Source organism: Typopeltis vanoorti, chromosome 14 (assembly GCF_054136105.1).
Source record: "Typopeltis vanoorti isolate ZY-2024b chromosome 14, IOZ_Tvanoo_1.0, whole genome shotgun sequence".
Taxonomy (NCBI): Eukaryota; Metazoa; Arthropoda; class Arachnida; order Uropygi; family Thelyphonidae; genus Typopeltis; species Typopeltis vanoorti.
In genome coordinates, this window is record NC_143562.1 from 52,819,643 (window position 1) to 52,832,903 (window position 13,261).

Genomic DNA, 13,261 nt, shown 5'->3' on the forward strand with positions numbered 1-13,261 from the left:
CTGTATAATCATTATAAAAGCACTATAAATATATATTTAAAAAAAAAAAAAAAATGGTAAGTTGAATCTATTTTCCCAAATTTTCATTCTTATTAATAATCTCGAAAATTACATCCTAGATCTATTCAAAAAGTATCTGGATTGAAATGCTTATCATGACAGTAACATCAATTTACTAAAGATTGCTTTATGGTGATTTCTACAATGTGTGCAAGTACGTGAGGTGTTTGTATTCAACAATGATGTATTGAAAACATATAAATGTAATACAGTCAAAGAGGTTGGAATTTCCATCAGCTTATGTGATTCTTTTACCAGAGCTGCATATAAGCACATTTCAACAACATCTGATAACAGAGGAGCAGTGACAAAATTATCAGCTGAAAATGAAAAAAAAAAATACAGTAAACCTCCATGTTCTCTTCATTGCTCTCCCTCCACAAAAGGTTAATAAAAACTGCCGAGTCCATGCTTTTCTTTCATGTATACGGATAAATTCTTTTAAAAATTGAGATGTAAGAGGAAGAATTAATCATAAAATATTATTGCTAGAATCACTTTAGTTTAATTTTAATGTCTTATTTGTAAAATTTTTGGCTAAGTTTCATAGCCATTGTCAATACAATTATAGGAAAACACAAAAGAGAACAACAATTCAGCTAAAAGCATGTGACATTATATGCATTATCAGCTGTAGAATAGCTCCATCTGCATTAATAGATATTCAAAATAAATTATAATAAAATAATTTAGTTAAATTATTTTTAAATATAAACCAAAAAATTAATTACACATTAAGAAACACCATGAATGGTGAGGATTAGTCAGTATAACTTCCCAAAATTGAGAAAGTTTTAGTCAATCACTTTTGTTCAGATTTGGGTTGTGAATACGCTTTCTTTGTAAAGTCTTTCCAGAAGAAAATCACTTTTGTGTAACATTTTGATTCAGTGGAACAAAACCCTGTGTTTTGTTGATAATGTGCGGCTTGCTAAACCGGATTTATTGGGTTCTTTAAGATGTTTTGTTGATAATGTGCGGCTTGCTAAACCGGATTTATTGGGTGCTTTAAGATAAATCTGCGGAGAACGACCAGTTTGTCCATAATAATATAAACCACAAGATCAGGGGATTCTATAAATTCCACAATAAGAAAGGAGGAGGATATTTATCTTTAATTGAGATAAGGAAGGTATTAAGTTGGTGAACTGGACAGAAAGCAACTTATATAAGTTAATCTATCAAAGTAATCTTGCTATTTTTTCTTTTAACGTATGGAATACAAATTCTGGTAATTTCTTCATTAGGCAGGTTAGGACGATGGCCATAATTATTAATTATTTTTTCAATATTTTTTGCATTATAACCATTAGCAATAAGGTAGTTCTGATAATAAACAGTTCTTTGTTTAGAAGAGAATGTGTAGAACATATTTTATGAACTCTATCAACTAAAGATTTGATTACACCATATTTCTGACAAGGGTGATGAAGCACACATTCAAAAGCGACTGCCGAAAACTTTCTCAATTTTAGGAAGTTATACTGACTAATCATTCACGTGTTCCTTAATTTGTAATTAACTTTTTGGTTTATATTTTAAAATAATTTAAATTATTTTTTAATTTATTTTGAATATCCATTAATGCAGATGAAGCTATTCTCTTGCAGCCAATAATACATGTAACATATGCTTTCAGTTGAATTGATTTTTGTTCTCTTTATTTGCGTTTTCCTATAATTGTATTGACAATGGCTATGAAACTTAGTTGAAAATTTTACAAATAAAGACATTAAAATTAAACATGATTTCAGTAATAATATTTTATGATAAATAATTCCTCGTGCAATCACATTGATCAAGATACTTTTTGAATGGATACACAGAATATCAAGAACTTGCATGTTGGTAGTATTTACTAATCAAAGGCTATGGTTTTAGATTTTATACCCAATACTGTCAAAAAAAAATATATTACAATCTTAAAAAGAGGGGAAAATAGTTCCACTGCATAAAGGTGGTTCCAAGACTGCTGTTGTAAATTACCGACCGATTAGCATATCAGGAATCATTGTCAAGGTCTTAGAGAAATTAGTCAAGAAAAGAATACAGGATTGGATAGATGAAAATGGGATATTGTATGGGGGACAACATGGTTTTGTGAAGGGTAGATCATGCCTCAGTAACTTGCTCACGTTTTATAACACAGTGACGGCTGAACTGGATAAGGGTAATGGGTTTACAGTGATACTACTGGACCTTGCCAAGGCCTTTGATAGGATGCCACATGGAACCCTAATCAGTAAACTGGAGCAGATAGGGATAGATATAGGGTTGGTGAGATGGATAGGAGGGTGGTTGAAGGAGAGATACCAGAGAGTGGAGTCTAAAAGACGGCTTGTGACTAGTGGAGTGCCGCAGGGCTCTGTTCTTAGACCACTGCCTTTTCAATTTGTTCATCAATGATATAGGAAAGGATTTGAAAGGAAGTGTTCACTTGTTTGCTGATGATGCAAAGTTGGGTAGAGTAATTGTGAGTGCACAGGATGTCAAAATTTTACAGGATTATTTGGATAGTTTGGAGGACTGGGCTAGGAAAAATTGATGTCAATTTAATGTGGCAAAGTGTAAGGTTATGCACTTTGGGGTGAAAAGAATAACAGCAGTATATCACATTGGTGGAACCGTACTCCAGAAGATTGATGAGGCCAGGGAGTTGAAGTTTAGGGGGCACATTGCAAAAGTAACTAAAACAGCTCACCAAATCACTTGGCTTCTGAAAAATACTTTAACATGCAGAGACAAACAAGTTGTTCCTCTATATCGAGCCTTGATAAGACCCCATCTGGACTTCTGTGCCCAGTTATGGGCACCAGGGTTTCTTCGTGATGGGGAGGAAGTGGAGAGGATCCAGAGACGAGTGACCAAGATGATAGCAGGTCTGTGGAATGAACCTTATGAGAATAGGTTGAGGATTTGTGGTTGCAGAAATTGGACGATAGGCAAAGGAGGGGTGATATGATTGAGACATTCAAATTACTGAAGGGTTTTTATAAGATTGATCCAGAAGATATTTTTGAAAATATGACTGGTGGTGGGAGGACTAGGGGCCATGCATGGAAGCTGGGCAAGAGCGTGGTTGACAAGGGTGTTAGAGCTAGGTTTTTTACTTGGAGAGTGGTGAATGAGTGGAATAAGCTTACAGAGTCTGTTGTGGGTGCTACGACCGTGAATGAGTTCAAGGCAAGGTATGATAGATACTGTGTGAATGTTGAATAGTTGTTCTTGATATGATGTTAGGGCCTCCCTCAATGAGTCTGTCGACTCCTTGGAGTTTCCCGGAACAATAATAAAAATGGAGGTGGAAGTTTCATTATACGACTTGCGCTATCTTAAGAAACCAAACATAGTCTTTAATATTTTCCGATCCTGAAACATTCCGATGAAAAAATAAATCATTAGCAATAAAATCATTTCCATCATAACACATTCTTTATTAATTACAGTCATAAGAATTTAAACTATTACATTAACAATAGATATTCTGAGTTCTATACTGTTGGGATGATTTCACATTAATTTAATAATGCATAAAGAAAGGAAGACAGGACACAGTTACTAAGTTTACAGCATATGTAATGTTTGCTTTACTGTACAATATTGATTTAAAATTATACTGAGAGAAGTCAGAAATATTTATGCAGGTAGATCATAAGAATAACTCTTGTATGTTTGCCTGATGCTAGAAACTAAAAGGAAAAGGGAAAAAATTATCAGTTCTAAAGAATATTAGACTAGAGGCAGAACTCATTATGTGTAATAATTGCCAAAGGGGGTTATGACTAATCAATGAAGTGTAGAAAGTGTGAAGTAAGCATTGCATCATTCAGTGCAAGCTTTAAAGGGAAGTCAGTCATGTAAATTGTTTAAATGAAAGCAATTAATAAATTATAATTTATTATATTATTTCCTCCTCTTTCTAATTATATATTTCCTCCTCAGATAATTATCTAAGGAGGAAAGGAAGACATAATAACTGTACTATCTTATACTATACAGTGTTTGATATTGTAAGAAATAAGTGTTTTAAGATTGAAAACAGAAAAGCAGGGATAGATAATTCTAGTAATAATTTACGTAAAATTAGCTGGTTTTTGGAGGAAGCAAGTGGAAAGCAGAGTTCTTATGAGCAGTAACACTTGCTCCACTCTGTTAGGTCCATTTTCCACCATAAATCATGGCAAGGAGATCAGAAATATTTTGTAACTCAAGTGTGTTTTTGTCTTGTCCTAAGAGTAACTGATTTAAATAATGTAACACAGATTATTTGAGAGACAAATGGAAAATTTTTTTGACAGTTGCATTACTGCTAAGACAAATGTTAAGGTTAATTTGACAATAAGGAACCATAAATTCTTAATTAACTATTGTGATCATAACTTATTAACTACTGCACAAAGAATAAAAATCCTGATTAAAAAGTATTATAGGAAGAAATTAAGATGCATGTTGTGGTTTAGCATTCTTTCTATGGAATTACATAATATAATGATAGAAGTCAGAAGAGAAAAACTCCAGAAAGGAGAGAACATGCTCCTTATAAAATTATGCCATAATGTCCTGAACAGGCATTAATAAGCATGAATTCTGAACTGTTGAGAGGTAGGAGTGTGTTAATGTAATGCATGAAACAATGATATTATGCAAATTTAATATGGCAGAATGAAAGTAATAGATTAATTTTTGGAGTAACTTCACCATAATTATCTGAAGCAATGTGTATGTAAATGTACTAGTGAAAGGAATTTGGTAGTTCATGTCTTTCTCAACAAAATTTCCAACTGAAAAGCTAACAATAATAAGCTCACATATTGGATAGCATTTATAATTATACATTCAACTAACAAATGAATTTCCAAGTCATCAGATCATTGAGAGATCGCTATTTACAGGCCTTAAAATAATTTATATAATTAATACTGATAATGTCACTATTTAAAAGTGTGTATGTGTATAAATATTAGACACATATATGTGTGACAAAACTGGGATTATTCCATTTTCTAAAAGATTCAAAAAAAAATTATTCTGAAAGCCAGTTATCACGGTATAGAACATTTTTTTATGATCAGTATTCAAAACTATATTTAATATATGTAGTTATTAAAATTCTTATTTTAGTAAATGATAGTGTATTGATGGTCTAGATATTCAGTAGCGCACTCAGGATTTAATCTGGGGGGGGAGTAGACGATTTGAGAATACACACTACACATCACATACGACACCTGACTGAGCATCTGTAATTATAGCTAATTCATAAGTAGTATATAGAAATAGAAGACACAACACAACATAAAAAAAAAAAAAATTTAATTAAGAAAAGATTTTTTTGAAAAATTTTCTAGTGTTTTTTTTTTCCTTTTTCTTTAGGGGGTGCCAGGGTCCCTTGCCCCCCCCCCCTCTGGGTGCATCACTGTATTGATTACCTTATCTTCTTAAATTAGTAAAATAGCTGCAGGACTGATTTTTTCAGCTATTTAAAAACAAAGCACTATTGTCCATCATTCCCTAACTAGAAAACAGAGGAATAGCAAATGAAATAATGCACAGTGCAGGTGAAATTAAACAGACTCATTAAAAGAAAAAGACAGTGTGTAGTCAACATTGTGATTGACAATTATGAAGCAGCTAAAATCCACAAGGTTTTAATGTCTATCAGTTTCCCTTTTGCAACATGATAAATTTAGGATTCCTGGCAGGTAAAAAGAAAATAAAAATCCAGGATCTGAGATTAACTTGAAAACTGTTCTTATCCTTAAAATAATTTTAAATTCTTACCAACAACATTATCTAAACCCTCGACAGCACTGACCCCATTTTTTACTTCATATTTGGATGGTAACTTAGGTAAATGCAAAGTATAATCATGTGGGATTTGAAAAATAGGCAGACAGTGCTTAGATGTTAATGAATCAGTAATTGTGATATCAAAGTTTCACTAATTTATCACTTTTATTATCTGGTGGCAATAGCAGGTATACAACCTTTAAAAATTAATTATCCTGTGCATTATTAGCAAATATAAACCTCTAAGGAAAATTTCAGAATATTCAAACTCTAGATATATTTCATTTTATACATATGAAACTTCCACCAACTTTATTTTTGGGCTCTAAACAAGGAATCTCAAACTCTGTCTTCCAAAAAAAATGTAGTTGTAAAGAGTTTACAAATGAAGTGTAAAAAATTTTCAAGGATTAGATAAACACACAAAATACAGAAAGCCAATGCAACAGTTTGATTGATCAGAGTTTCAGACCCCCACTCTTTAAAATGTCTAATACTGATAATCTTCACTATTTCTTCAAATATCAACAAAAGAAAGAGAAAATTTTGTGTGCTTAAAAAAAAAAAACTGCCAACATGGAAAAGTAGGAAAAGGCATTAAAGTTTAAATTATTTTCCTTTCAGCATTAAATATGTAGCATCATTTTTTTTAATCCATTGTCCTAAAATTCAAATCTACAATCAAAGTAGATTTGATGTTACTAAATTAACCAGTTCTTTTATAAAGTTTATAGGCCAGCAGTTTCATAAGGCCCTCAATTCAGCATATAGAAGTGAAAGGATCAATAATGCAATATTTTTTGGAGATAAGTTTTAAAATCTGACACGTTCACACACAAAATTTTTGTTCAGAACTATCAATAAATCAAATTACAGAGAATAGGATTATAATATTACAACTTATTTGCAATACTTAGAATCTCATTTTAGGATACTGTATGTTACCATGCTTCAAAAGTGAGAGAGACAGGCGTAATTCAATAAAACTGATATATAAGACTAAATATACCTGAAAATTTTCAACATTAACTTTGGAAGTAGCAATTCTGTCCTTCAGTGTAACACACCTGATAACAACAACAAAAAAATTTAGTATAGGATAAGTCAGTTAAAATAAACATGGCTAAGCATCTTAAGTAAGCTGAATTCCAAATACAGTCTCTCTCTATATATACTTTAAAAAAAAAAGTCAATACCTAGAAATAGAAGTTTTATCAAGCTTTTGTCATTCTACACAAGTCTAGATCCTAACCAAAAAGATTTCAAAAGGATATATATATTTTTTTATTTTGCTAAAAGGATTGAAGAGAGAGGATTTCTAATATGGAATGTTATAATGTAATGAGAAGTCCTTTATTATTTATGATCTGATGGCTTTAGACAATGAATTCTTTACAGTTGTGTTTTAATAGTTATACAAATCATGAGTTCCACAAAAGGAACTTCTGGTAGACTAGATATGTATATATAAACAATTTTCTTTTTGTATAGTAAGTTCCCGCATATCAAAATCCTCGCAATCCTTTGATATAATGTGATTGAAAATTAAAATCATGTTTTGTAATTCTCATAGAAAATTCCGCATCCAGAATATGCAAACAGTAATTTTTAGATTTGTACTTAGCATTTAACACATTCTAGGGATTTACTTTGATATGCATGCACAGAACCTTTTTCCTTGCAAATGTATTCTTCGACATTGGTGTTAAAAAAAAAAAAAAGTAAACATAAATAATTCTACATTTTGTTGATCATTTACATATTGAAGAAAGAATCATAAATAATTATACACAAAATAAAGTTCTCTTCAAGAAAATGATGAAATCACCAATGATATCTCAGCTGCATCGTTTACATTACAATGGTCGTTGGTTTTAAGAAACAAAAGATAAACCACACTCCTGAGTTGATTTTTTGTCCCCCCCCCCTCTTCTGCTGCGTTTACAGTTGCTACTTCACAAACTCGCCTGCGTTTGTGGAGGACTATAATCCAGAAGAACAGCCTGTTTTACCTGAAGCGCACTTACCCTGTGTTCCCACCAACCGATTGCAATAAGGAGATGATATATCTATGTGTATATATGTATATAGCTACCTGAGAGCTACACGGTATACTTGCTGCATGCACTTGTTACAACATAAAGAGTTTTATCTCAGTTATTTATTTTTTGCACAATATATATCAAGTCACGGTATTCACACTGTACTGGCTGGATAAATACAATCACACAATAACTGGAAGGCTATCTGACCAGTATAATTAGTTTTCTCTCCAATCTCAAAATATGCATCTTTGCTAGATAAACACAGGGACCAGAACTTTGAATAACAGCCTATCCTTTGCTATAAAGAGCTGCCAATATAAATTGTTGATTTCTCTTTTAGACGAACTCCTCTGGAACTCAGTAAATATAAACTCGTCACTTGGGAAGAATCCTCAGATTAATATACACGTTTTCCCAACTTTAGATGATCAGGGAATGTGACACTGATAATACAATTCACAAGTTCATTTCACAGGTACATTTGTCTGGAATGTTACTTTCTTAACCATGAGATAAATCCTTCTCTAACCATATGGGTACTGGCTGCCGGAGTCGTGTGAGCAGTTTTGAGAGAGCCACATTGTGGGACAAATAAAAAGCCTTCAGGAACTTCTCTGAATGGGGGTCCATGGGAGGATATTGGCGGCCTTTACTACGCCCTAGGCACTTGGTGCTATTCTGTTGGGTAACTTGACAGTAAAACCCTTTCTTTGGATCATACCTGAAATTTAAAAAAAGTAAGATTTTAAATTATATTTTTAAAATAATACATATACTGATACACTGTACCTGCATAGTTAAAATGAAATTAATAAGGATATCAATATATCATTGATTTTTCTAAAGTTAAAGATAATTTGACTGCACACAATAGTGTGCAGTCAAATTCTTTTTTTCTATACTTTGTTTATAATTATGAAATTAACAAATGAGTCAGGCTTTTTTTTTTTTTTTGAAGTAAATTTTTTGTTATTAAATTTATTCTTGTTCGATGGCCAGCAGTAACAGACATGGAATCTTATAGCTCCAGTTATGCATGATTGTCACTTAAATACATTTTTCTTTCTCCTCTCTCTCATCAAAACTGTACAGAACAAAAAGATTTGTTTATGATATCCACTTTACCCCCCCCCCCAATCCTAATATAGACTATACAATTTCAAAATATCCTGACAGATACTACTTTGGTAATCTGTTTCAAGATTGCTCATGTTTTAGTTTAACAGTGGGGAAAAATGTCTTGGGATTACCTACATTTTAATTATTAAGCAATATTTTGTTTTTATCACCAAGACTTTACTTTCCTTTGTGTCTTTATTTCTAAGCAATGGAATCTTAGAATTTAGGGAAGCTACTGAGATTAGGGGAAAGTTTTAAGAGCTGTCATAGATTCCAGAAAATTAAAAAAAAAGTCTCTCTGATATAAATCTAAAATGCTATAATAAAAAGGGCCTTTTTGCCACTGAATACAATATTCATATTTTCTTAACATCACTCCCACCAACAAAAGGATAACCTATAGTGTGTTAGTGGTCTCTCACACCAACATCCAAATCATGATGATACTGTTCAAGAGAGTATTTCACTGGACAAATAAGTATAGGCATCTCTCAGCACAACAAACTTGTTAGGAACCAAAGAAATTGATCAAAGTTGAATGATTTTTGCTCATGTTAAGAACATATTTTTAGGAGATTGGTGGAATGGTTAATTACAGATACAAGCTGAGATGAATAATACCTTTGGAATCTGCAGAAGAAGGGAGCAGAAAACTAAGAATCCATGTATCAAAGAGTGGAGTTTGGAGATCATTAACCATTCTGACTGTTCAGTTGTATTAAATAAATTTGTAATCTCTTATATATTTTACTTTTAACTATTTTCAAACCCAATTTTCAAGACCTCCTAGAATTTATGGCTTACCTAAGCTACACAAAACTAATGTTCCACTTAGACCTGTCATAGACTGTATCGGCTGTCCAACGTACAAGTTATCAAGATTCTTATCTAACCTTCTCCGCCCTCACATAGGCCACTCAGTCTCTTCAATCAAAAATTCTACTGAGTTTCACACAAAAATTAAAGACATTCAACTATCAAAAACTGACTTGTTAATCAGCTTCGACATTGTCTCCCTCTTCACTAACATTCCCCATAAAGAAACAATAGAATTACTAACTCAAAAATTTCCGTCCGATATAGTTGAATTGTTCAAGTTTGTTATTGCATCAGGTTACTTCACCTGGAAAGGTCAAATTTACAAGCAAGAGGAAGGAACAGCAATGGGATCTCCTTTATCACCAAACCTAGCAAATTTGTTTCTAGAACACCTTGAGGAAAAATATTCACTTTTGAACCCAAACCAAAAATTTGGCTAAGATATGTCGATGACGTATTTGCAGTATGGAATCATACCGAACCTGAATTACAACTGTTTCTAGATAAAATTAACCTTCTTCATCATCGCATCAACTTTACGTTAGAAAAAGAATCTCCACAGGATATCTCTTTTTTGGATTTACACATCAAAAGAAAAGCAGACGGTTCCATCGGCACTTCCGTCTTTCGCAAGCCTACATTCTCAGATCGCTACATTCACAATTCTTCTGCTCATCATCCATCTCAGAAATCTGGCATTATTAAATCACTAGTTTCCAGAGCACACAAATTCTGCTCCTCTGAAGAATCTTTAAACCAGGAATTAGAAGTTATCAAAAATACAGCCATCCTAAATGGATATAATCCCAAAACAACTCAAAAAATCATCAGTCACTTCTGCATACATCAAACCAGACAGGAAGAAGTGCATAGGATTCCCATACCTTACGTTAAAGGTATCTCAGAACGTCTTTCTAAAATTATGAAGAAATACAATTTTGCCACTACTTACAAACCTATCAACCAAATGTACAACTTATTACCTTCTCCTAAGGACAAATTCTCACTCTTGATGTTACCTGGTGTTTATGAGATTCCATGCTCATGCAAATTATCTTACTTTGGACTGTTCAGAAACGCATCTCGGAACATCAAGACCACATTCGTCTTCTTAAACTGCAGAAATCTGGCCTCTGTCAACACGGAATTGAAAATCCAAACCATAGGATCCATTGGGAAAAGACTAAACTTTTACATAGATCTTTATTTAAACATGAACGTTTATACAAAGAAAGTTCTGAAGCCCTACTACACAGACCAAACCTAAACCGCAACAATGTTCTTACTATTCCTAAAGTATGGGAAATTATCATACAAAACTGTGTTAAATAATTAACGTTTTTTTTTTTTTTTTTTGTACTACTTTAGCACGTTATGCACATTTTCATGAGATTCTATTGTAATCATGCGCCCTAACTATATGTTATTCCTAATTTTTGTTTAAATACTGTACTGATGATGTCCTAAGATACTTAGGATGAAATATTTACAATTAAATAATTTTCGCTGTGGTTTATATGTGTGTTTCTTCTAATTAAGGTAGGTGAACTTGTAAATGGAGAGGTGAGTAGCATTAGTGAAGGAAATAGAGGGCAGGAACACAATACTGACAAGGAAACACTGCAAGTATTTGGATCTATCAAGGAGTTGCATATGAGGAGTGGTGTTGGTAGGAGTTGTCATATAATAAAAATGGTTTATTATATTTGTTTACTAATGCCAGAAATATCCAAAATAAGGGGAAAGAATTGTTGCATTGATCAATTTTATTGGCTCCAAAATTGTTGGAAGAATGACATCCTGACAGGAATAGAGATGAACATGATATTTTTCTTGAAGACAACTATAGGTCTTGTGATCTTTTGTATGTCGAAAGTTTTTTCACTTGGTTATACTATAAGTTATATTCTTGGTTTCATCCTTTATCCAAGTGAAAGCAAACAAAGTTTGTGTGTGAAGTAACTTCATGACTGATGAAGTTTCAATAAAGGTCAAAACAGGTCTGGGTACCTCTTAGTATTCCATAATGCTATGCATTATGGAATACTAAGGCAACTGATGTGAAGTTATTTCACTCATAAATTTTGGATAAAAGATGAAATCAAAAATTTAATTTATAGTACAACCAAGTGAAAAAAAACTTTTAACATCTATCTCTAATCCAGAATATTTTAATAATAAGGTGTAATACCTTTGGACAACTTGTATATGGATAATTATCCATATACTTCAACCTTGGTATTCGGTCTGACTCTTGAGTATCCAGGGACTGGTGTTTTCCAGGGCCATGTCTGTGAATGCCTTTCCCTGGAATATGAGCAGTTCTGCTCGGTAGTAGGGTGAGCCTGTCATTGAGTAAAATGATCCTTCAGTCACTTGTCGAGTTTAGAGAGAGAGAGAGATCTGGGGATCGCCTAGTTTTTGAAGCAGACCCTTTACTTATAGAGTGATCTGGCTTCCACGAGACCTGGGTATTGGCCTTTCTCATAGATATGTATATCTGTAAGGATATATGCCTTGCATTATGGGATACTAAGGCAATTTAAGGTGAAGTCATTAGCCTCTATATACAAGTAGCCAAACTATGAATTTACTTCACTTGCTAACTTTCTTTGCTTACACTTTGATAAAGGATGAAACCAAGAATATAATTTCTTGGCATCTTTCATTGATCTTTTGTGTGTAGGTCAGATATATAAAATAAAAGACAGATGGTAGAAAAGGAGGAGTAGTAGTACTGTTGATGGTAGCAGAGGAGTTATGCTCATCTAAGGTGGAAATGCAAGAGACAAATAGTAGCAGTGGACAGGATGAAATATTTAGTTGGGTATAGACCTGGTAATGTTGAGAGTAGGAAAACAAGCAAAGAATGATCATTATGGATAACTTTAATCATGGTGAGATTGGAATGCATTTCTGGAGTTTTTGAGAGAAAACTACCTTAGGCAGTATGTAACTGAGGGCACACATGGATTAAGGGTTTTGGATTTCATCAGACAATGTTATTATAAATGGGAGTGACCATGAGGTAATCACCTGGATGGTGGCCAACCATAATGAATACATTTGTGGAACTATAAGGCTAGTGATTATGAAAGGCTCAGAAGACAGTTTGCTGCAATAACATGGATTGAGTAACTGGACTGAAAGGAGATCGATCCTACTTGGGTCCTGGTGGAGACAATGTCAGAATGTATCCCAAAGTAGAAGAATTGAGACAATCTGGAAGAAGTTATTATGTAGGTAGCACAAGATGAGTGGTAATAACCAGTTGCATATCTACAAACAGAAGGCAGAGAAGATGACTTGCTTTGTAAAGGTAGCAAAAGTGCAATATGAGCAGCACTTAGCTTACATACTTATCATCTTCATGCTTCATGGCACATAAGGCCAAGATTCATTCCAGATACCTCTGAAAGAAATGGATC

The 13,261-nt window shown here is 33.1% G+C and overlaps 1 protein-coding gene across 1 annotated transcript in view; it reads right to left on the minus strand.

The window, feature by feature from the left end:
* Positions 1 to 7,839: 7,839 nt before the first annotated feature.
* The window catches only part of sfl (N-deacetylase and N-sulfotransferase sfl), a 118,835-nt gene continuing 113,413 nt past the window's right edge, over positions 7,840 to 13,261 (minus strand). The window contains exon 16 of the mRNA XM_090403904.1: positions 7,840 to 8,616. Coding sequence (XP_090260030.1) covers positions 8,397 to 8,616 — 220 coding nt within the window. The 3' untranslated portion in view covers positions 7,840 to 8,396. The remainder of the gene's footprint in view (positions 8,617 to 13,261) is intronic.